A 23,415-nucleotide genomic window follows, 5' to 3' on the forward strand; every position below is an offset into this window, starting at 1 on the left:
GGGGCCAGGGCCCTGTCGAATGGTAATGGTCCCAAAATGGAGCCATCCTTTTCTGCAACAGGAATCTTGTGTAGTCAAGTATTTTCACAAATAAATTCCATCATATAGTGACTCCATCTCCCTTTGAAGTGACTTCACATCCGGGACATCACATGGCTACCCCAAGGAAGAAAGCGCAAAATCAGGGTAACAAATTAGGAGTCAGTGCTCATTTTACATTACAGGAAATGCTGTGTTTCAATTGGCTTGGAGGATTGTTTTGTTCCTTTGCTTTGTCTGTTTAGAAAGCAGGTTATTCATAAAAATACTTGGAGGAAAATGCTGACTGCAAGATTTGTTTTGAGATCAGTAAATAAGGATCAGCCATCTAGTAATCTGATTGGCTGTCTGATTCCATGTAGTATAATCAGAAGATTAATGGCTCTGGTAGACATCTACTTTGGAATAAGCAAGAGTAAATGGCTCAGTTGTTTGGAACTAAAAATAGTTAGAAAGTGAAGGTGATAAACCCAGCAAGCTCAGGAGAGTTTGAAAGGAAAGAGAAACAATACACCATATCATTTGGAAAAATGAAAAGATTTGGCTGGATTTCACATCAGCTCTACTCATAACGAAATTAGCCTCTGTTCAAAGAAGGGATGAACTCTCCATGGATTTTTGCAATTGTTTTTTTGATTGGTCTTTACCAATCTCCAGCACTGGACACTCTTTTAACTCCTCTGTCTTTTTGCAATTCAATGTTATTATTAATTAATTATTTTATTATTATTATTATTTTAGCACCTAGGAGACCCAGTCATGGAGCAGGATCCGCTGTGCCAGGCACTGTACAAACACAGAACAAAGTCAATTCCGGGCTCCTGCCTCACAGACCTTACAATGCAGGAATAAGACAAGAGATGATAGGTAGATATTGAGAGGGGAATACAACTACAGGTCTGTCTCATCTTACGCTGGGGTTACGCTCCGCGGTCAGCGCGTAAAGCAAAAACCGCGTAGAGTCAAAGTTACATTGAGTGTAATGGCGGGCGGAATCGCCCGCACTACAGGAACAGTATTTAAATTGTTATTTTTCTCTTTTGTTGTTGTTTTTTGTTTGTTTTTGCCAACCGCGTAAAGCTGGATTCGAGCATGTTAAATGCGCGTAAGATGCGACAGACCTGTAATACAAAAAACAGTGAGAGGACCATAAAATGCCACCATGCCTAAACAACAGAGTAAAAGGCACTTAGAGATGTTGAGAGCAAAGCCATATTTAGGCTGGACAGAAGCCTGCTGTGGATTTTAAGAGTCTGACTGAGTGACCGGGCAAGAAAATGGCAGATGAAATTCAATGTTGATAAATGCAAAGTAATGCACGTTGGAAAAGGTAATCCCAACTCTATATACAAAATTATGAGGGTATAAATTAGCTGTTAGCACTCACGAAAGAGATCTTGGAGTCATCGTGGAGAATTCACTGAAAACATCCGCTCAGTGTGCAGTTAGTCAAAAAAGCTAAGAGAATGTCCGGAACGATTAGGAAAGGGATAGATAATAAAACAGAAAATACCACAATGCTACTATAGAAATGCATTGTACGCCCACACTGTGAAAACCGTGTGCAGTTCTGGCTGCCCACTCTCACAAAAGCTTTATTAGGATGGGAAAAGGTACAGGGAAGGGCAATACAAACGAGTGTATGGAACAGCTTCCATCTGAGAAGAGACTGGGGCCAGGTCTACACTACACGCTTCCTTTGGTATAACTCTGTCGCGCAGGAGTGTGAAACGTCGACACCCCCACGTGTCGTAGTGACACCGACCTTAACCCGCCGTGTGGACAGCACTAGCCGCTGGGCTCCCATCTTAGAGCCTCAGCAAAGCCGCACAGGTGCACGCAGCGTCCGTAGTGTAGACCTGCCCTGGGACAGTCATGATGTCATGACCCCGTGTCACCATGGCCCGTGGTGATGTCATGGCAAGTGTGGCCAGGCCAGGTGGTGATGTCATCACCCCGTGTCACTAGGGCCCGTGGTGATGTCACGATGTCAGATCCAACCCGGGGCCCAGCTACGGACGCCGCAGGGTTCGGGGGGGGGGGTTGCCAAGGTAACCGGGAGCCGGGGCTGGTCTCGCGAGCCGGCGGAAACACGTCCCGTTCGTCGCCGGAAGTGCTCGTGTAGCTGCTTCCGGGTTTGCCACCGCGCGTGGGGCCCCTGCGAGACACGCGAGACCCCCCGGCCCGAGACCCCGCGCTGCCCCCGCCGCCTCCTCCTCCTCCGGCCGCGACCCGCCGAGCCCGGCCTCAGGATGGTGAAGCCCCGCTACAAGGGCCGGAGCAGCATCAACCCGTCCCGCGCCAGCACCAACCCCGGTACCGACCCCCCCGGGCCGCGCCGCGACCCTCCCCCGCCACCTTCCCCGTCCCCTCCCCCCCGAACCCTGCCCCTGGGCCCCGACCCTCCGCCCCCCCCCCCCGTGCTGCGATCCTCCGCCGCCACCTTCCGTACCCTCCCCTGGGCCCTAACCCTCTGCGCCCCCCCCCCCCGCAAAACCCTCCCCCCGGGCTGCGACCCTCCGCCCCACCCCGTGCTGCGACCATCCGCCGCCAAACCCTCCTCCCGGGTCCCGTCCCCCCTATGCTGCGACCCTCCCCCGCCAAACCCTCCCCCTGGGCCCCGACCCTCCGCCCCCCCCCCGCAAAACCCTCCCCCCGGGCTGCGACACTCCGCCCCACCCACACCCCCCGTGCCGCGACCATCCGCCGCCACCTTCCCCCACGAAACCCTCCCCCTGGACCCCGACCCTCCGCCCCCCCTCCCCCCGTGCTGCGATCCTCCGCCGCCACCTTCCGTACCCTCCCCCTGGGCCCTAACCCTCTGCGCCCCCCCCCCCCCGCAAAACCCTCCCCCCGGGCTGCGACACTCCGCCCCACCCCGTGCTGCGACCATCCGCCGCCAAACCCTCTTCCCGGGCCCCGTCCCCCCTATGCTGCGACCCTCCCCCGCCAAACCCTCCCCCTGGGCCCCGACCCTCCGCCCCCCCCGTGCTGCGCCGCGACCCTCCGCCCCCCCCCCCCGCTGCAACTCTCCCCCGCCACCTTCCCCCACAAAACCCTCCCCCTGGACCCCGACCCTCCGCCCCCCGTGCTGTGCTGCGACCCTCCCCTGCCACCTTCCCTACCTCCCCCTCCCCCCCGCAAAACCCTTCCCCCGGGCCACGACCATGCCCCCCACCCACTGTGCCTCAACTTTCCCCCACCACCTTCCCTCGCCTATTCCGTCCGCCGCCCCGTCCCTTCTCCCCTCCCCCTTAACTCTGCCTTGTTTCCCTAGATCGGGTGCTGGGCGCCGGGGGGCACAATGTGCGGGACCGGGCGACCATCCGGCGGCTGAACATGTACCGGCAGAAGGAGCGCAGGTGAGGCTGGCAGCTGTCGAGGGCCTGAGCACGGGCTGGAGTGGCCCCTCCACAGTGGGCTGCCTCTTGGCTCCTGGGGGCTAGCTGAGCACCTCCCCTGGCTTGTAGCTGTGGGGGACCCAGGGCAATGGGAATCCCAGCAGTCCCATGCACTTGGGTCCAGAAGAAAAGCTTTCCCGGTGGCAGCCTTACGTCGACCTTTGGGTGCAGACCTGTGCCGTGAAGGGCCACCACTCTCCTGCACCAGTGAAGCAAGTTTAAGTCTCCTCCAGGTCTTTTAGGTGGTTCCCAAACCACCAACCTCTGCTCAGTGTTATGGGGGTTGGCAGCACTTGTATAGCTTGCCATGCCAATAAAGACTTGTTGATGATTTATATTCTTGTCCCCCACCTGGGTGACCCAGATGTCTCCTAATCTGATTATGAGCCAATGGGCAGTTATTGTTTCCAGTTGTTCACCTATAGTGATAGACTTTACGTGGGAGGAAAGGTTCACTGAGGGAGCAAATGTGTGTGCGCTCGTTCTATTGGCACTGGCACATACTGCCAAACATAACGGCTCCATCCAAATATGCCTCGTGCAATAAAACTGATTGCCTAAAGCCTGAGGTCATATCCCTTCTTCAGTAAACTGAGTCGGTTTAGGCCTGGTCAGTACTTGGATGGCAGACTGAGATCCTGGTCACACAGGGCCCTGTGATATGTTTGCAAGAATAACCCTGGCATCTTGGCCAAATTCCAGTGTGGGTGAGGATATGCTGGCTGACCTAAATCCTCCTGTTGTCTCAGCTATACAAGTTATTCTGCCCTTCCAAACAGTACTGTTGCTGGTAAAAGTGCCCTTGTGTATACAGTGTTTGTTTGCTTAGGGCCTTTCATTCAGACAAACCACATGGTTTTTGTATTGTCTTGGAAAGAGTGAACTGTGACCCTTGCTGTGTGTCTCTGCTGCTCATGTACTTACACAAGCTCTCATTTTTCTCTCGTAGAAACAATCGTGGTAAAGTGATTAGGCCTCTGCAGTACCAGTCCACCGTGGCACCAGGCACAGTGGCAAGAGTGGAACCAAATATTAAATGGTTTGGTGAGTGTTTCTATCTCGTGACTCAGCAAGGTTAAAATAATGGTCACTCAGATGTTCTAAGGGGATGATGTGCATAGTATGTCCCTGTTCCCTGGAACACAAGATCCGTTGGCCAAACGTTTCCAATGTGATTATTGATTTTGGGGGGAGCAACTTGAAATGCCTTAAAGATGCCTAGTTTTCAGAGGGTGGGTTCGCAGCTTTTTCTGAAAACCTGGCCCCTTGAAGGTGCATAACATTGGGACTCCAAAATCACTGATTGCTTTTCCACATCTTGGCCACTGTTATGGTGTAAAGAGAAACTAGCTTTTCCCATTGATGCGGGAAGCACATTCCTTACCGCTGAAAGAACAGAGGCTCTTGCTTCTCATAGGGAAAGCCTTGACTGTTGTCCATGGCAACATTTGCCTGCCAAGGTTAAGAACCTGAGTTGTCTATACTGATGGAATGGGATGCAGGAAAGTTCACATCATGCCACTATCTTGGTTTTGGTCCCTTTAATGTTTTATGACTTCTAATGTATATTTATGGAAAAGCTACAGTAAAAGCCAGTAGTAAGTATTTATATACTTAGGGCAGGATTTTTAAAGGTATTTAGGTGCCTGAAGATGCAGATAGCTGCCTGGTGGGATTTCAGAGGTACCTAAATTCCTTTATAAATCTGTGCCTTGGTCCTTGCACTGAACTGTCATGCCAAGAGCAACCCCAGTGGCACTGGATTTGTTTTGATGTCCCATTTTCCCATAGCTTCTCTCCTCTTGTGTGTGTGGCCACTGTGCATACACTGTAAGAGTGCAGCATTCCATCTGCCTATTGGGATTCCCTGCTGTCCTGAGGCAACATAACGCAATGATGCCTTTAGAGCCCTGGGAATGCTTGTGTGGTCCTGGCTCCATATATTGCTGAAGGGACACATACACTCAATTGGAATATAGAATATCAAAACATATTTGAAACTCGTGAATACCATCTCCCTTACATTTTAGACTCTGATCAGGGAAGCCCCCTGAAGCAGGGAGTTTTCAATTGAGTCTTATTGTTTAAGAAGATTGCCCAAATAGACACCGTTACAATTGGCATGATGCAAAGTTTGCCCCTTTCGCTCTTCTCCGCACATTAATTTAAAGCCTCCCTAATACTAATACAGAAACACAACTGCACAGCAGCACCCTTTTAAGCAGGAGGGCTGCAACAGCTCTAAATCGATGGTTGAAACCAATCTGTAATAGTGGGCTTGTGACCAGGGCAGGATTGTAAGGGTTGTAGTAATTGCCAGACTGGATCAGACTTGAGGTCCATTTAGCCAAGTGTCCTGTCTCCAATAGTGGCCAGCACCAGATGCTGCAGAGGAAGATGTGTGCTGTAGGCATATGAATGATAATCCGTCTCTTTGTACCATTCATTTGCCCAATAAACAACTGGGTGTGTTGTTGCTAGGGGATGCTTTTTTAAAAGTCTCTCTAAGTGGTGGGAAGGAAAGAATGGAGTGGGCAAGTCAAGGTTTAAGTTTGACTGTGCCTCTATCCAGTGAAACCATCTATTTTTCTCCCTGGTATTTTCAGCTCCAGACAGAGCTCTAGCGCATCACTTGGTTTGTGTGTGCCCTATGCGGGGACGTGTGAAGGTGCAATGTTTATTTTTCTATACCAGGAAATACTCGTGTGATCAAGCAGTCGTCTCTGCAGAAATTCCAAGAGGAAATGGAGACTGTTATGAAGGATCCGTACAAAGTGGTCATGAAGCAAAGCAAGCTGCCGATGTCCCTTCTCCATGATCGAATTAGACCTCATGTGAGTATCGCTCATTTCCTCACAGGAAAGACCTGTTAGGATAGTTCTGGGCAGGAGCCTTAGTTCCTAGGTTTCTTTTCTGGAGTCATTTATGAATGGTCATGTTATATCTGTTCAGTTTGGTGAAGAGCTGTATGGTGTCCTCTAGGGGCAGACTTAATTCCCTCATTCGATGTCACCGTCTCTTCTCTGGCAGAGGAAGGATGGATGCAGCTCTCTTGGGTGCCTGCTAGTGGCACTGTGTCAGCCTGAAGGAATCACTGAGTGATCTGAAGTTTCCTAGCAGCTTGCTATCCCGGTCTTATAAGCTAAGCAGTGTATCATCCTGTCAGGACTTGGGTGGGAGAGTACAGGGTGCTGCAGACAGTGTTGGTGCTGACTCCCGATATGTCTACACTTTGAACTGGGAGTGTGACGCTTCCCAGGGATACCCAGGCCTGTGAGGCACCTCACTACCACCTGCTCTTAGCGTGAGGGAGCCTTGTCTGTGCTTGCCAGGGTCAGCTCCCTGACTCTACCAGCCACAGGTAACACAAGCACTTTTCTCTCAGCCTATGCACGGTTTGCCGTCTCTTTGCAGGTTAGCAATAGATACACTCCCCCTCATGAGTCCTTTGGGCATCCCCCTGGAGTTCCCAGCCCCGGATCTACTGAACACTCACAGAATTCCCAGATCCTCTTTTCCCAAAGGAACAGTATTCCCTAGCTTACCAGTTACACTCTGGATCACAGCTCTGCTTAACACACAGCTCTTAGTTTTTTTTATAGAGAAAGCAAAATATAAGTTTATTTAACAGAACAGAGATTCAAGGGACAGCAAGCAGAAATATTGGAAACAAAGGATTAATTATAAAATGAAATAATCACACATGTTCTAGAGCCTAAACTTCACTAACAAGATGTACTCTTGTCTAATAAGGTATTGGTTACCACAAGTCCTTATCACAACTCTTTTCAGCCAGGATGGTTGAGACCCTCCTTTCATAAGCTTGTCTCCCCAGATGAACGATGCCAGGGCATCTTTCTGCACCCCTAGATATATTAGACCACTCCTTTGTTCTTCACCTGTAAACAGGGCCCTTGGATGGGAACAAGTCCTTAGCCACCTACTTTAGGATAATCTTTGTCTTAATTGGTCTTGGTCTCTAAAGGCTTGGATTTTATTGAGGTTGTACAGAGTTAATTGTTTAACTTGCCATGGACCTGTAAGTAACACATCCCGGGTGAGCACTCCCTCCTGTGCATTGTGGCTCCAAAATCTTATTCCTTTAACAAATCTGTTTGTCAGAGCTGTCTGTGCTGTGACATTTCTACTATTCACGAAACAGCGAAATAGCCTGATATTTGGTAGGACACATTTCCCATGCCTTGCAGAGTAGTTACTAGCAACATTCCTATTAGTAGAAGACTTTTAACCAGACACACAAATCAAACAAGTTCAAAGAACTTTCCACTTAGTACAAAATAGAAATTAAGGCATAGTTATTGCCTCATGTTCAGTCAGCTATAGAGAGTAAATCAATACCCCGTATTCTGTTTTTCAGTACCTCTAAAATGATCCTGTTTAAATGTAGCTCTGGAATCCTGCTTATGAGCAGGCAAAGGTGGTTGTAACGTTTGGCTTCTTGGTCTGGTGATTGGTGAGAGTATGGTTCAGTGTTCTGAGTGAGAAGGCCTGACTCTGGGTTTTCATCAGGCTGCTTGTTTGCCCTTGAATATTCTCTGTGGTTCGTAGTTGATGTACTGTGAACTCAGACTGGAGCTAGCAGTACTTTGAGTGGGTTACTGCACTGGAATATTTCCCAGGGATTGGGAAGATGTATAAAATTAATATGAATGAAATAAAGCAAGTGTATTTGCTGCGTGTAACCAATAAGAAGGTCTGTATTATCCATTGGGACTTAATCTCTTTTGGCAGGAAATTTGCCTTAAAGCAGTTTGTGTTAAAGTGCCAGGATAGGATGGCTGTGGCAGTTTGTTCCCATGCAATCTCTGGTTCCGGTGCTTGTGATGGCACAAGTGACAGCCTGACAATGAGTTCTTGAGGATGCTGGTCTCACTCTGCTTGCCTCCTGTTGCGTGATAGATCCTAACTCAAATTAGAGTAAAAAATTCCTGTGCATATAACCTTCTTTCAGGCACATCAAGTTTTAGTTAGGATCAAGTTTCTCTTATCTAAGCTATTATTTTGGACTCTTGCTAGATGTTTTCATATGAAGACTTTCCATGTGCAACTAATAAAATTTTTACCTAAATTAAGTGAAATGTTATCTGAAACTAAAATGCACAGTAAAAAATAAGTGATTGTTTTTATCCATGAAGTAGATTCATTTCCAAGAAAATGTTGGCATTTGTAGCTGGTCTAAAATAAAAACTACGAATTTGAGCATGATTATTCTTGACAAAATCTGTGAATTTGGCGAGATTTGTGCACTTGTTAGAAAAACAAAGGACTGATCAAAGATAACAGTTTAATTTTCATCATTGTAGTCTCAATTATATTTGACTAAGTTTATAATAAAAGAAATGAAACACAGTTCTTTGGCAAGTGTAACATAATTGTGTTTGCTTTCCTTTTTATTAAACAACTATTCTTGTATTTCTCAAAGGGAGTTAAAAAAAAACTTGACTCATCCAGATAGTGCATACAACTCTTCTTGTGACAGCTCTTTGTATGTTTTGAGCCATGGTAAAGTTAAAGCATGTTTTTATTACTTTTTACCAACCTATCTTCCCTCAGAATTCCAAAGTCCACATTCTTGACACAGAAACTTTTGAAACGACCTTTGGCCCCAAATCGCAAAGGAAAAGACCAAATCTTTCTGCGAGTGATGTGCAGTCTCTTCTGGAGAACGCTGAGGCCTCCGCAGGGACCTATGACCAGGGCAAGGACCGAGACCTGGTGATGGAAGATACTGGAGTGAGGTAAAAAGCTGGGCGGAGTTAGTTACAGTCAGTGTTTAAACTCCCTAAGAGCAACGCATGTTTTAGTTTTACCCTTGAAAATGTCCACTGTGCTACTCGTACTGTACACCTTTTGGGGGGGCCTAGAGAAAATAAGAGGCTGAGGGGAGCTAGACTATTTAAGGTGTCCAACGTGGTCAATATTTGACTTGGATTTTTTCTCTTGCCGTCTGTGTGCCTGATAGTTAACCTAGTGGCTGCTTCCATGTGCATGTACCTTCAAGTGTAATTCATGATGCATGACATCTCTGAATATGTACCAAGGGTGTCTTGAGAGTAACAGGAGCCCAGTAGGTGCACAAATACAGGCACATGAAAAGGTATATCTTGTTGGAACCGCTTTATGGGTATTCCTTCTGCATATTCCTAGGCTGATAAGGACTGTAAAACCCAAGTATTTGTCACTTTGGCCTCATCTCCTGTGTGTGCAGATGGCGTCAGAGAATGCATCCTCCAGGTCTTTCAGCTGCTGACATGTGTTTGATAATCCACTTCTTAGGGATGAAGCACGAGAGGAGATCTACAAGAAGGGACAGTCCAAACGAATCTGGGGTGAGCTTTACAAAGTAAGTGTAATCATGCAGAGGTTGAGAGAGATTCATACATTTGAATTCCCACGACTTGCTCATGGGAGGTGATTTGAAATTGGTGATCACTCAGCCAAATGCAGCAGCACACCAGCCTGCACAAACTAGTCACTCCATAGAACAGTGATTGGGATGGCTCTGTGAAGACCCTTTGTTGATGGAGCTGGACTGTAAAAACCAAGTGTGGGTGTAGCAGCATTCCCTTCTTCTTCTTAGCATATGTACAACATGCCTCAGGTGGCACGTGACTAGAATTTATCACCAAACTTGGTCCGCAGGTTGGATCATTAACTTCCCCGGCCCGGGCACTGATGGGGAGCGTGACATGAACGTTGATCCATATCCCCCAGCATTCCTATGGTTAAAGCTCACTGGAACCATACAGTAGGTGATGGTTTCCCTTATAAGGAAGGGTGGCAGGTATTTTGCTTGCCTGCCTGTTCTCTCGTCAGCCTGTTCAAGAGTCTAATTTGAAACTTGACCTCTCTTAACCACGAGGTCTGGGTACCACCGTGCAACAGCAATTGGAACATGGGAGAAGAAAGGTGTAAAAGGATAGAGATTCCCACAGTCTTCACTCAGACTGACCTTGAACCCCTACCTTAAGGGGACAGAGATCTCATAAGCATACAACCTAGTGGGTGACTGTCAGGGTTAAGGCACAAACCTTCCCCGGGTCTTCATCTGAATGGTTTATCTGTAGTGATGTCAAGGTTGTTTAGGCTAAAACATCAAATTCCGGTATTTTGGCAGGGTTTCCTCTGGAAGGCTCTGACCTTCAGCTCCCTCTGAGTCACATCGACTGCTAGAGGAATGGGAAAGAGCCAAGGTTATAGCGGTAACAGGACCAGATGTGCATCCTCTTAGTTACTGCTAGACTAACGTGATGTTGCTCTTCTGCTTCTTGCTCTGAGTTTCTGAATGTAGCTTATAACCTGTACAGCCACCTCTCCACTTAGAGACCTTGTAAAAGTGCTGAGAACGATAAGGCAACCTGAACAGATTTCAATTAAATGGGTGCCAAAAATGCAAGAAATAGATATGAAACAAATTCACTTGGCCCTGAATCAAGCCATATAATGACTGCTCCCTGTTGCAGGTGGTTAGCTGACTGACTGCACGTTCCCCCTTGTTTCTTGCGTGTTAATATTGATTCAAGAAACATTTTTTGCATCATGATCACCTATAAAATGGTGGTAGTGATTTTGGAATTTGCCTGCTAGAAGTGCGTTTGTACTCCATTCAAGGTTTTACTAGTGCCTCCCTACTGTTACTCTCACCTTCTTGTCAACTGTCTGTAATGGGTCACTCTCTTACCACTTCAAAAGTTATTTTTCCTCCCTTGGTATCCTGCTGTTAATTGATTTATCTCATTAGACTGACCTCACACTTGGTAAAGTAACCCCCATCCTTTCATGTATTTATACCTGCTCCTGTATTTTTCGCTTCATGCATCTGATGAAGTGAGTTCTAGCCCATAAAAGCTTATGCCCAAATAAATTTGTTAGTCTCGAAGGTGCCACAAGGACTCCTCGTTGTTTTTGCTGTGAAACGATTGCTCTTCAACTTGATTGCTGGAAACAGTGCCAGTAAAGGAACACGATCAGGTGGCGTAGGCTCCACATTTAGGTGTAGAGTTTTACAAAATCAAAGTGACTCTCTACTAGTTTATGCAGAGTCATTTTAATTCTGTCTATTAAGGTGATTAATTAGAGCCTTTCCCTGGAGTGTTTGCAACCAAACTGTCACAGCATCATCCTTGCACACAGGAAGCCAGTGACCGTCTATATACACAGAGTAACTTCACTGTCCGCCACGGCTTCAGTGGGAAAAGTAAACCCCTTGGATGTTAGTTGGTTTGACTAACCGAAGGGATAGTGCGAGTTGCACACGGAGCGTGGGAAAATATAAGTGTTTTTAGCTTGCCCATTTCCCCTTAAAAGTGCTGCATTAGCTTTCAGCCTGAGGGTCCAAACTCCTCTCTCTCCATGGATTTTCAGGTGATTGATTCGTCTGATGTTATTGTGCAAGTTCTTGATGCTAGAGATCCTGTCGGGACTCGTTCCCCACATGTCGAATCTTACCTCAAAAAGGAGAAACCGTGGAAACATCTCATTTTCGTCCTGAACAAATGTGACCTTGTCCCTACTTGGGCCACCGTAAGTACTGTCCTTCCTGCAGTGCTTTGGGTTTTCTTTGGGGGTATTGTAGCCTATGCTCTGGTGCAAGTGTCAGTCCTCATGCTACAGGGCACAATGTAACTGATCAGTGGGAGCTCCTCTAGGATTTCCTGCCATCAGAGTAGCAGTTACACTGCAAATGCCTCCAAGTTTTGCTTAGCTGATCAACAGTCACCAGCCACAAACTCTCTACTTCCTCTGGCTGGTTGTAACAGTTCAGCTTTTTTCTTGCGAGTATGCTAAGTGTTAGTCCTCTTAAGAGCTAGCCTGTTTTATATTGTTCAGCTAATTGGGTTTAGCTAGCAATGAAACATTTTTGGGGAATTGTCTTGCATGTATAAAATGGAAGACAAAGCATTTACTGTAGGGTTTGAGAAACAATTCAAAGATCTTTGAATTTGCAGTTTCCTTAGCAAATCAATTGTTTGAAACCCAGTCCTGTGATCAGGCTAAGTCGCTGCACTTGTTTTTCTGGGTCTGTAGCATGAACCGCCTCGCTCAGCAGTGTGCTTTCTCTCTAGAAACGCTGGGTTGCAGTCCTCTCCCAGGATTATCCGACACTTGCTTTCCACGCCAGTCTCACAAATCCCTTTGGCAAAGGAGCCTTCATACAGCTGTTACGGCAGTTCGGAAAGGTACATAACAGGTTTTTAGTTTTTTTTTTCTCTTAGTTGCTGGGCTTCAAGGTGGAAAATGTATTTCTGCAGCAGCCTAGACGCTGGGCTATCCATATCAGTGGCTGACTCCACCTGTGAAGAGCCCTTCTTTGGGGAGTGATTGGAACGTGTTCCCTGTTTATTGGGAGTTATTGAGAAATGTGCAACACAACTCAGACAGGCTCAAAACCCAGTCTGACCAGCACAGTCTGACCCAGATACATACTGGCCAGGGGGTGTCATCTCTAGGCACCCAGGAAACTTCCATTAATACTACCTAGGAACACATGAGCATGTAGAGGGGAAGAATGTACTTGTGCGGCTCATTTATGCCCTGCAAATTGGTACTAGCCCATGAAGATGATGCCTCTTTGAAGTATTCATCTTCTTGAGAGAGACAAGTCAACAGAATAGTTTCCTTTGTAGAGGACTGCTTTCCTCTCGAGTCCCACATCTGTGTCTTTATCTTGTCGACAGATTCCTATTTATATTTGTTTCTCAACCCAAGTGCTTTTTAACTTAAGACATCGATGAGTAATTTCATAGCAGTTGAAAACACAAGTGACTCATTTCTGACTCTTCAAACAAAGGTTATGGAATATTTCCTTCAGCACTTGAAATCAGCTCTTTTGAAGGCCTGTTAGCTGTAATAAATTTCTCTTATTAGAGCAGGGGTCTCAAACACGCGATGCGGCCCGCGGAGTTATTTCCTGCAGCCTGCCAAGCTCCCCCCGCCCCCGAGCACGCCGCGTGCCCGCTCCTCCCAGCACTTCCAGCTGCCAAACAGCTGTTTGGCGGCACTTAGGACTTTCCAGGAGGTAGGGGTGAGGAGCGGGGATGCGGTGCGCTCAGGGGAAGAGGCGGGGCCAGGGCAGGGATTTGGTTAAGGGGTTGGAATAGGGGCAGGGAGGGCGCGGAGTTGGGGCGGGGGCTTTGGGGAAGGAGTTGGAATGGGGGCGGGGAAGGGGTGGGAAGAGGTGGGGCAGGGGCGGAGCCTCATGGAAGGGGTGGAATGGGGGCTTTGCAGGCACAAATCAACACAGCTTCCCATCACAACACACATTTGCCCACCCTCACTCATACTTACCATAAACTTGAGTGGCTAAGTGGCAAGTCCTTTGCTAGTAAGCATATATTGGGCCACAACGCAATAAAAGTCAGTAGAAAAATCACTGTAAGATGTTATACAATTTAAGGGTGTAGAAAAAAGGTACACCTCTACCCCGATATAACGCTGTCCTCGGGAGCCAAAAAATCTTACCGCATTATAGGTGAAACTGCGTTATATTGAACTTGCTTTGATCCGCCGGAGTGCGCAGCCCCGCCCCCCCCCGGAGCGCTGCTGTGTTATATCCGAATTCATGTTATATCCGAATTCATGTTATATCCGAATTCATGTTATATCGGGTCGCGTTATATCGGAGTAGAGGTGTATATATTATATGAGAAACAGTATGTGACCCTGTAATTAAAAGATTACGTGATAACATATAGTCTCAAAGGGGCGGAGAAAAAGTTGTGTGTGCAACCCTGATTTTGGCACGTGTGCTTAACTGTGCAGTCTTAACATTCTCTTAGGCCAGGTCTACACTACCACGGTAGTTCGACAGCTGGCAATCGAACTTCCGTGTTCGATTTATCGCGTCTGGTCTGGACGCGCTAAATCGATCCCGGAAGCGCTCGCCGTCGACTGCGGTACTCCAGCTCAGCGAGAGGAGTACCGCGGACTCGACGGGGAGCCTGCCTGCCGCGTGTGGACCGCGTCTGAACCGCGGTAAGTTCGAACTAAGGTATGTCGACTTCAGCTACGTTATTCACGTAGCTGAAGTTGCGTACCTTAGTTCGAATTTGGGGGTTAGTGTAGACCAGGCCTTAGTGTCGTTTTTTGTATGGAATGTGGTACGATTTGTAAGCAACACTGAGATAGGTTTGATACCCTGAGAGGAAACCAAATATTGATGCTCTGGTTGATGCAAAACGCTGCCAGCTAAGTGGCCAAAAATGAAATGATGTCAAAATTAGCACTGACTTTTCGCATTACAGTTTTAAAAAAGTTAATACATTGACTTTTAATAGCATACTGTATTACTCTTCATTTTTTTCATTTTTGACAATACTTTTGTATCGTATGAAAAGGTTTGTGATGCGGCCCTTGGGCCAATGTACTCATGTGGCCCTTGTGGTGATTTGAGTTTGAGATCCCTGTATTAGTGGGACCCTGTTCCTTGTGATCAGGTTTGCGTTGGGACTGTATTTGCGCTCCATTTCTCTAAGAGGAGAGGAATTGCTGAGAATTCACATTTTGGAATTTGAATAGCAACCGTGCATTTCTCTACAAGGCATTCATAAATGTGTGTAATTTCTTAACAGTTGCACACAGACAAGAAACAGATCAGCGTGGGCTTCATTGGCTATCCAAACGTTGGCAAGAGCTCAGTGATTAATACGTTACGATCCAAGAAGGTCTGCAACGTGGCCCCCATTGCCGGTGAAACAAAGGTAGGTAGGCCATGAAAGAACCTTGGCCTTTGGGCAGGTAAGAGTTCCTAGACACAGAATATAAATGTAATCCCTGGGGCAAACCATGGGCTTGAATTTATGCAAAAATACATGGACATAGTGTCACCACCTGGTCCAGTCCTGCTGTCTGGATGGACACCAGTCTTGTGATGGGATCTAGCCTCTGAATCCCACATAGCGCTCAGCTTCCTGGGGCTGGGCAGTGGCTGGTCACTGTCCTTAGCTCTGGGTCTCTTAGTCCCTCAGGTTCATAAATTGCAATGCCCGTTTTAAGGGTAGCTTCATACCTTTAAAATGCAGAATCCAAGGCAGCTTGTGAAGAAGGGTAAAGCAGGAGGACTGTTGGTCTCTTGCAGGTCTGGCAGTACATCACCTTGATGCGGCGGATCTTTCTCATTGACTGCCCAGGTGTAGTTTATCCATCGGAGGACACAGAAACTGACATTGTGCTGAAGGGAGTGGTGAGTATCTGCTGAGAATGCTGGAAAGGCCCATTTTTCTACAGTTGATGCACTTGGTTTGAAGAGATTTTAATACTGACTTCCCTCACCCCGGGGACAACTTGTGATCTGTACATATGACAAACTTCAGAATGGGGATGAGGCTGAGGGCAGTAATCATGCTGTTTGGTCTGACCATAGGATGGGGTAGAGTTCCAGGAGCCGAAGCAGTGTGCACACATATGATATCTTAGTTAACGTACAGAGTAAAGGGAAGTTTTACACATTTAAAGTGAACCAGGGTGTCTTGGGGCGGGCGGGTTGGGGTGAGGAGGGTGATGTTTGACCCTTCATTAAAATCTCCGCATTGCTTGGGACTCTGTAGAATTTCTGCAGTATTAGAGCATAACAAAGTGCTGCCTTTCCCTTTACAATCAAGCTAGAAGAGTTTCCATTGTGGTTGGGAGGAGGAAGTTAGAGAGGAATTGTTGAGGCTGAAATCAGTTGCAGCTGTGCTTGCCCAGAGCATCTGAGCCTTTGAATTTTGTCTGACCCACAGTGATGCTCACAGGTGCTGGCTCTCTTCCCCCTCGTTTTTAGGTTCAAGTTGAAAAAATAAAGAGCCCTGAAGACCATATCAGTGCAGTGCTCGAAAGAGCGAAGCCAGAGTACATCAGCAAGACGTACAAAATTGATACCTGGAAAAATGCAGAGGATTTCCTTGAGAAGCTAGCCTTCCGGACTGGAAAACTGTTAAAGGTGAGCCAGATTAAAACACAGTCTGCATTTTCACAGCTCTGTGTAACCTTGGGTGAGTGGGGAGTGTTTGAGTAAAGTCCCACATTATACATAGGGAATTCAACTCTCCAAGCTCCTTTGGGGTGAGGTGATGGGTACATTTGCCCTTGTGAGTTCAGACACAAATCATTACTGTCTATTCCAGGGTGGAGAACCTGACATGCAGACTGTGAGCAAAATGGTCCTCAATGACTGGCAGAGGGGCCGTATACCATTCTTCGTTAAACCACCGAATGCAGAGCCAGGCCCTCAGGTGAGAACACTTACTTCCATTCCTGCAGACGTGGTAACCCATTTCTTAGCAGCTTCACTAGCACAGCTGAGGGTGGCTTTCCCTCAGTGTTTCAGGTAATGCTCATTTGAATTCATTAAACAGAAGGAACACGCAGCAGGAATGTAGCAATGTCCTGACTGGTTATTTTAGTTGGTTTGTATTGGCTAACGTGCAGACATTTCAGCAACTTTCACAATATTAACTGGTGGTTAATTTGGGTGGCAAATAAATTCTCTTTTCCAAAGAGATGATTGGAAAGTTGTGCACAGGATTAGAGTTTGTTTTGCAGTAAGTGTAACCATTCAGGACAGTGGCCCCTCTCTGTGGTCCACCAAGAGCATCCACCCTTAGGCCCTGGCCATCACCTCTCTTAGCTGGAGACCTGTATCTCTCCCTTCTGACCAGGGTATTTCCAGGCTGTACTGTTCCCTACCTACACTGTCAATTCCCCGTGTCTAAGCAGGCCTGCTCTGCTTTTCTCCTCAGAGGCTATAAACAGCATAATTGCCCATAGTTAAGTTACCACACAGCTCTTTCTAAGCAAGCACACTTATTCTTAAGATGAAAGAGAAAACACATAAAAAACAATAAAAGAACCTACATGCATGCTAATACGCTTACCAGAGATCATGCCAACTCCAGCAAGGGCTCTGGCAGGTGATCAGTCCTTCAAACCCCACACGGGTTTTTCTGGGGTCACACGTTCATAACAGGTGTTAGCTTAGAACAGGCATCCCAATGGGTCTGTGAGACACACCTCTATACAGTTTGAGACTTAGATCTGTGAATAAGTAATTCACAGACAATGGGCTCCTTTTTGGGGCAAAGCTTCAAATGGCTGATTTCTTGCCTAACCAAAGGGGTTACGTGTGCATACGCCTCCCCTTAGAGGTTTCCTGGGAAACCCACTTAACTTTGAAAGTTCACTTTGTTTCAAATGGTGCTTTGAACTCTTATCTGATGTGTAGCACATGAATTACTTATTCGGTAGTTCCTGAATTGCAGTGACTCTTGGATTGTTCCCAGCTTTTGCCACTCAGTAGCAACTGTGGATATTTTTACCACTAATTTGTTTTTTAAGGGATTGCATTATGGCCAGTCCCAGTTGATAGCCCTGTGACCCTTGATGGAGTTTCTGGAATTATGTGCACTGTTTCAGGATTACTTGTTTTTTGAGAAATGTAAGTGAATGTGAATTGCTGTGATACGTAAGGGATAGAGGGTCCATTCTGTAGGATGCAGTAACTAAAGGCAAATTATTTGAAGATACTAATTGTTTCTGAGTCAATTTACTGTCTCAACTTCTTCCTACCCTACCTGAGACTATGGCTGTACAAAAGGTCACATGGCTGATTTGGTACAGATTGTTGGTGGTCAAAGTGCATTTGAATGTAATGGGGTAATGGCTGTTTAAGATCTTGCCTGTAGGTGAAATGCCTGGGGTGCAAGTCTCGCCTTTCTTTCTCTTGTCTATAGCCCTCATCTTCTTTAGAAGTAGCTGCAGTGCCAAGCCAAGCTGACAGTGATGAGCAGAGCTCAGAGGCTGTAGCTTCGAACACGGAGTTGGTAGAGGAAGGGGAGAACAAAGCGAACGCAGAAATGAAGCAACTCATGTCTCACGTCCGGCAGAACTTTGGGAAGATTAATGTGGCAACTCATTTCTTGGAAGAAGACCTGGTTCCTGTAGATATGTCAGATATTGACAAGATGGACAGCGATCCTTCTGGAGGAGAGGAGGAGGAAGAGGAAGAGGAAGAACAGCAGCAAAACTTAGCTGAGGATGACTCCAACTCCCATAGAGAAGCTGCCAGGGAGGGCTCCAAGGCAGTTATTAAGGTTTTGGAGGAAAAGATTGCAAAATACAAAAAATTCCTGGACAAAGCCAAAGCCAAGAGATTCTCAGCAATAAGGTATTGGATTCTGTTCAGTTTTGAGAGTAAAGAATTGCACAGGAGAAAAGACCGGGCTGAATTCAGTCCTGTTATTGGGTTCACTGAGTCACATTTCATTCAACTGCTTCCGTGTGTGTTAGGATTTCTATTCTGGGCCAATATATCCACCTTAATTGAATAATCTTCTCTCAAAACCAAACATTTACTTAGCTGAACTTCAAATGAGGCTTATTTATCATCTTAAAAACATCTAATGCTCTGACCTTTGTGGGAAAACAGCTCCTTTTGCTGTCATGAGTGAGCTAGTATTCTGTTTTTGCCAGCCTGGGCTGATTTACTTTGCTCCATGCTCACGTCTTCAGCTCTCGGGAGGGAAATGAGCCGGTGGAAAAGCCATAGTTTGCCTCATTTTGGTGTCCTTAGTCAAAGGTCCTTAGAATCACTGAACTGTACCACATAGCTAAGCTAGAACCAGTTACGCTGAGATCATGCTTGATCTTTGACATAGAGAGGCCAGCGGTTGTGGACATGCATGCATCCCTGAGACCTGTCTGGTGGATACTGCTGGCCCAGTTTGGGCATAACTGGGTTTGCCTGGATAGTTGGAGATCTCCCACCAACTTTGTGCAGGATAAAGGGGATGGGGACCAGGCAGGGTTGGCAATTTTCCAGAAAAACTGGTTTAGGACGGACAGCTCTGCTCTGGTTTCAACCCAGTTAAAACCGGGAAACTGGTAAAAATAAAATATTCTCATGAAAATTACTGAAAAATATTTAGCAACTTGATAATAGTTTTGCAATGCATATAATATTGAAAACTGAAATAAGTTGTGACATTTTCCTTGAGGAAAATACTGACCCAAACGGCACAGCCATTCTGATGTTTAGTATTATATTACATCTATAAGCGTTACACCCACTGCAGTTTTACTCTTTATTTGTAAACCCTAAGTAAATCTCTGAATCTGCTGCCTTATGTAATCACCATTTCAGTGTGTAACTAAAACTAAGTGTAATCCAGTGTGCACTAACAAAACAGTTTTTAAACCAGAAAATGCCTTGAACTGGGATTAACTTGTTTTTCCTGGGGCAGTAGAAACCACCTCTGGTCCATGCCACGCCCTCCCTGGTATTATGGATGACTTTTTCACTCTCCTTGCAAGGAGACCGGCCATGGAGACAAGATTATTTGAGCATCTATTTCCTGAACGTGGCTGAAGTTTATGGCTTTGCTGGTGTTTCGGCTACTAGGATCTATGGGGGAGTTAACACAGTTCCCAGAGCTGCTAATACCCTTCATAGTATCATAGAAATGTAGGACTGGAAGGGACCTCAGTAGGTCTAGTCCAGTCCCCTGCACTGAGGCAGGATGAAGTCTTACCTAGACCATCCTTTACAGGTGTTTGTCTAACCTGCTCTTAAAAACCTGACCGGGATTCCACAACCTCCCTAGGTAATTTGTTCCTGTGCTTAACTACCCAACAGTAAGGTTTTCCTAAAGTCTAACCTAAATTTCCCTTGCTGCTATTTAAGCCTGTTATTTGTTGTCCTGGCCTCAGTGGTTAAGGAGAACAATTTATCACCCTCCTCTTTATAACAACATTTTATATACTTGAAAACTGTTATGTCCCCCTTAGTCTTCTCCAGACTGAACAAACCTGATATATTTTCAATATTTCCTCGTAGGTCATGTTTTCTAGACCTTTAATCATTTTTGTTGCTCTCTCATGCTGCCGTCTTCGCGATTTTCATGCATGCAGAGGAGTTTGGATAAGATAGACTACCTGGCAATAATGGACTTTCTAGGTCTTAGCCAGAGGGCAGAGGAGAGCCCCCAGCAAAGCCATATGACCGTGTGCACGTTTCGGGTATCTTGCAGACTTATTTGAATTGTTAAGACGACTCTGGTTTTAGAAGTGGCTTTTTGCTGAGCACCATGGGCACTGTTTGTTTAGATGCACCTATAGAAAAGGTGGTACCATGGTGCTATTTAGGGCTAGCACAATCCCATGAGAATGTGTCTCTGCTTTATCTGTTGTAGAATCCCCAGAGGGCTCAGTGAAAAGGTATTCACAACATCGGAGCAGAAGTCTGAAGAAACCAAAGAACCAGAGGCCAGAGGTAACATGAAACGGTCTAGGTATACCCCAGGTCTTAGCGCAGAAACCCTGAGAAATGGGGCCATTTACTGCTAGTCTCTGGGGCCAGTTTCTTCTTTCCCTAAAACTATTTAAAACTTGCTGATGAGCTAATCCGACTTGAGGGCTCCCTGCAAAGCTGCAGGTTGTTCTTGTTTCAGAGCTCTCGCCTGTTTGTCCAGATTGTGATGTGTTCTGCTCCCTCTGGGTGTGCGAATGAGGGCCAAGGGGTGGTGTAAGAGTCCTGGTATGTTTCAGGCGTGGATGGGGTTGATGGACAGCTCGCGTAGCACTCCCTGTACTTGGCAATAGTCCTGGCCCAGCAGTTTCCCTTCCCAGGGAAACATGGTGAGGCTTGATCTGATGGCTTCCAAGATCCTGTTTCCCTTGCAGGTACCACTGAGAGGGCTTGATTTGGGAGTCAAGGTTTGAAATCAGCAGATGGGGATTTGACTCTGACCCAATGGGTGTGCAGTGGAGTTGTCCCATTAGATAGAATCTTGCACAGCGCTTTGAAAATCTGCCCTTAATAGCAGCTTTTATATCAAATGTCAAATAGTTCTCTGACAAAACAGGCCACATGTATTACAAATGTGGCTGGTGCAACTCTGGCATTGTTCCATGTGCTGAAACGCAGGATTGGCATGGAGCCAGCTGCCTCAACCTATGCAAACAGAGATCGGTGCTGGAAGGTGTCTCTGACTGTTTAAAATACTGCTCTTAGGGTGCACCAAAAAGGGAAAGAAAAGGAAAGCACAAGAGGATGAGGAGGAGGATGCCCTTCAGGGTAAAAAGCCGTGCAAGAAGCTTACATCCAAAGAAGTAAGTGTTACCACCTATAATCCCAGCTGCAGAGGGCAGGGAATGGAAGCTTTGCCTCCTTTCAGATACCTCAGCTTCTTGCATGTCAAAGCTTTGGGGATGGTCTTGGGAGGTGGTGGGTGATGCACAGTGCCTCTGCTTGGCACTGGCAGAGCAGTCGATCTACATGGCCTTCCCTCTGGCCAACAGTAACAGTCGTGATGTGCTCACAGGTGACCAGGCCTCCTGGGCGTGGATGAGGAGTCTGCATACATCGGTGAGAGGGAGGGAGTTGAAAGGGAGAATTCTCCTCTGGATGTTCTGTCTGCTTTGTGTGTGAAACACACTGATGACAGAACAGGGGTCGGTGCGCTGGGAGTTGAGGGCAGAATTAGGCCTCAAGGAAGCAAGAGTCAATGAATGCTCCATTGTGTGGTCAGCCCCCACCTTCACAACTAAAACGTCTAGTGCTGTTGATTCCTGGGTGCTGCAGTAAAGTCTGAAAGGATCATCCGGGTGTAATACGTGAATCAACCTCATGAATGCAATTCTAGGCCTCAAACACAGTCACTTCAATATGACATGACTAATATAGCAAATCTCCCTTCAGGGCCTTGCCATGAGAGGCAACCTGCTTCAGTTGATAGGGCATGAAACTGGGAGCCAGGTGTTCTGGTGCAGGCTCATTTACCTATCTCTGTCATGCACTTTGAGATCTGTACAAGAAAAAAATCTATATGCGAAATCTTATTCGTGCCATTTAAAGCTCATAGTGAAGAATTTATTTCTGATCATTTAATTTCAAAGTGAAGAATGTGATAAAAGCCAAACAAAATAAGCTCTGCCGAATGTGTTGGTTTTACTATGTGTGACTGCATCTCTTTGCAGAGGAGAAGAGCTGAGAGGCAGCAGCACACCAAGAAAGTTGGGGTCCGATACTATGAAACTCACAATGTGAAAAATAAGAACCGGAACAAGAAAAAAAGTGACTCGGAGGGACAGAGATCAAAACACAAGAAATTTAAACATAAGCAATAACTGGGGCTTTTATTAAATTTAACATAAACCAGTGCCTCTCACTAGCAGTTTTTTCTTCATGTACAACTTGCATTTCTAAATTCAAAGCCCAGCCATGTGTCTTGATACAGTGATAGATGAACATAAGAACGGCCATACTGGGTCAGACCAAAGGTCCAGCTAGCCCAGGGTCCTGTCTTCTGACAGTGGCCAATGCCAGGTGCCCCAGAGGGAATGAACAGAACAGGTAATCATCAAGTGATCCATCCCCTGTTGCCCATTCCCAGCTTCTGGCAAACAGAGGCTAGGGACACCATCCCTGCCCATCCTGGCTAATAGCAATTGATGGGCCAATCCTCCATGAACTTATCTAGTACTTTTTTGAACCCTGTTACAGTCTTGGCCTTCACAACATCCTCTGGCAAAGAGTTCCACAGACTGACTGTGTGAAGAAATACTTCCTTTTGTTTGTTTGAAATCTGCTGCCTATTAATTTCATTTAGTGACCCCTAGTTTTTGTGTTATGAGAGAGTAAACAACACTTCCTTATTTACTTTCTTCACACCAATCATGATTTTATAGCCCTCTATCATATATCCCCTTAGTCGTCTCTTTTCCATGCTGGAAAGTCCCAGTCTTATTAATCTCTCCTCATACAGAAGCCATTCCATACCCCTAATTATTTTTGTTGCCCTTTTCTGAACCTTTTCCAATTCCAATAGATCTTTTTTGAGATGGGGTGACCACATCTGCATGCAGTATTCAAGATGTGGTTGTACCATGGATTTACATAGAGGTAATATATGGAAATATACTTATCTCATAGAGCTGGAAGGGACCCCGAAAGGTCATTGAGTCCAGCCCCCTGCCTTCA

General features: G+C 46.4%; 1 protein-coding gene across 1 annotated transcript; it reads left to right on the forward strand.

Moving 5' to 3' along the window:
- Positions 1 to 6,240: 6,240 nt before the first annotated feature.
- Positions 6,241 to 22,583, forward strand: GNL2 (G protein nucleolar 2). Its single transcript, XM_065421674.1, has 13 exons — positions 6,241 to 6,274; positions 9,015 to 9,199; positions 9,738 to 9,804; positions 11,826 to 11,984; positions 12,527 to 12,640; positions 15,032 to 15,160; positions 15,538 to 15,642; positions 16,222 to 16,380; positions 16,565 to 16,672; positions 18,170 to 18,603; positions 20,627 to 20,706; positions 21,448 to 21,545; positions 22,413 to 22,583. The coding sequence occupies exons 1-13, from the start codon at positions 6,242 to 6,244 to the stop codon at positions 22,560 to 22,562; spliced, it is 1,821 nt and encodes a 606-aa protein (XP_065277746.1). The 5' UTR covers position 6,241; the 3' UTR covers positions 22,563 to 22,583.
- The last annotated feature ends 832 nt before the right edge of the window (positions 22,584 to 23,415 follow it).

This window comes from Emys orbicularis, chromosome 23 (assembly GCF_028017835.1).
Source record: "Emys orbicularis isolate rEmyOrb1 chromosome 23, rEmyOrb1.hap1, whole genome shotgun sequence".
Taxonomy (NCBI): domain Eukaryota; kingdom Metazoa; phylum Chordata; order Testudines; family Emydidae; genus Emys; species Emys orbicularis.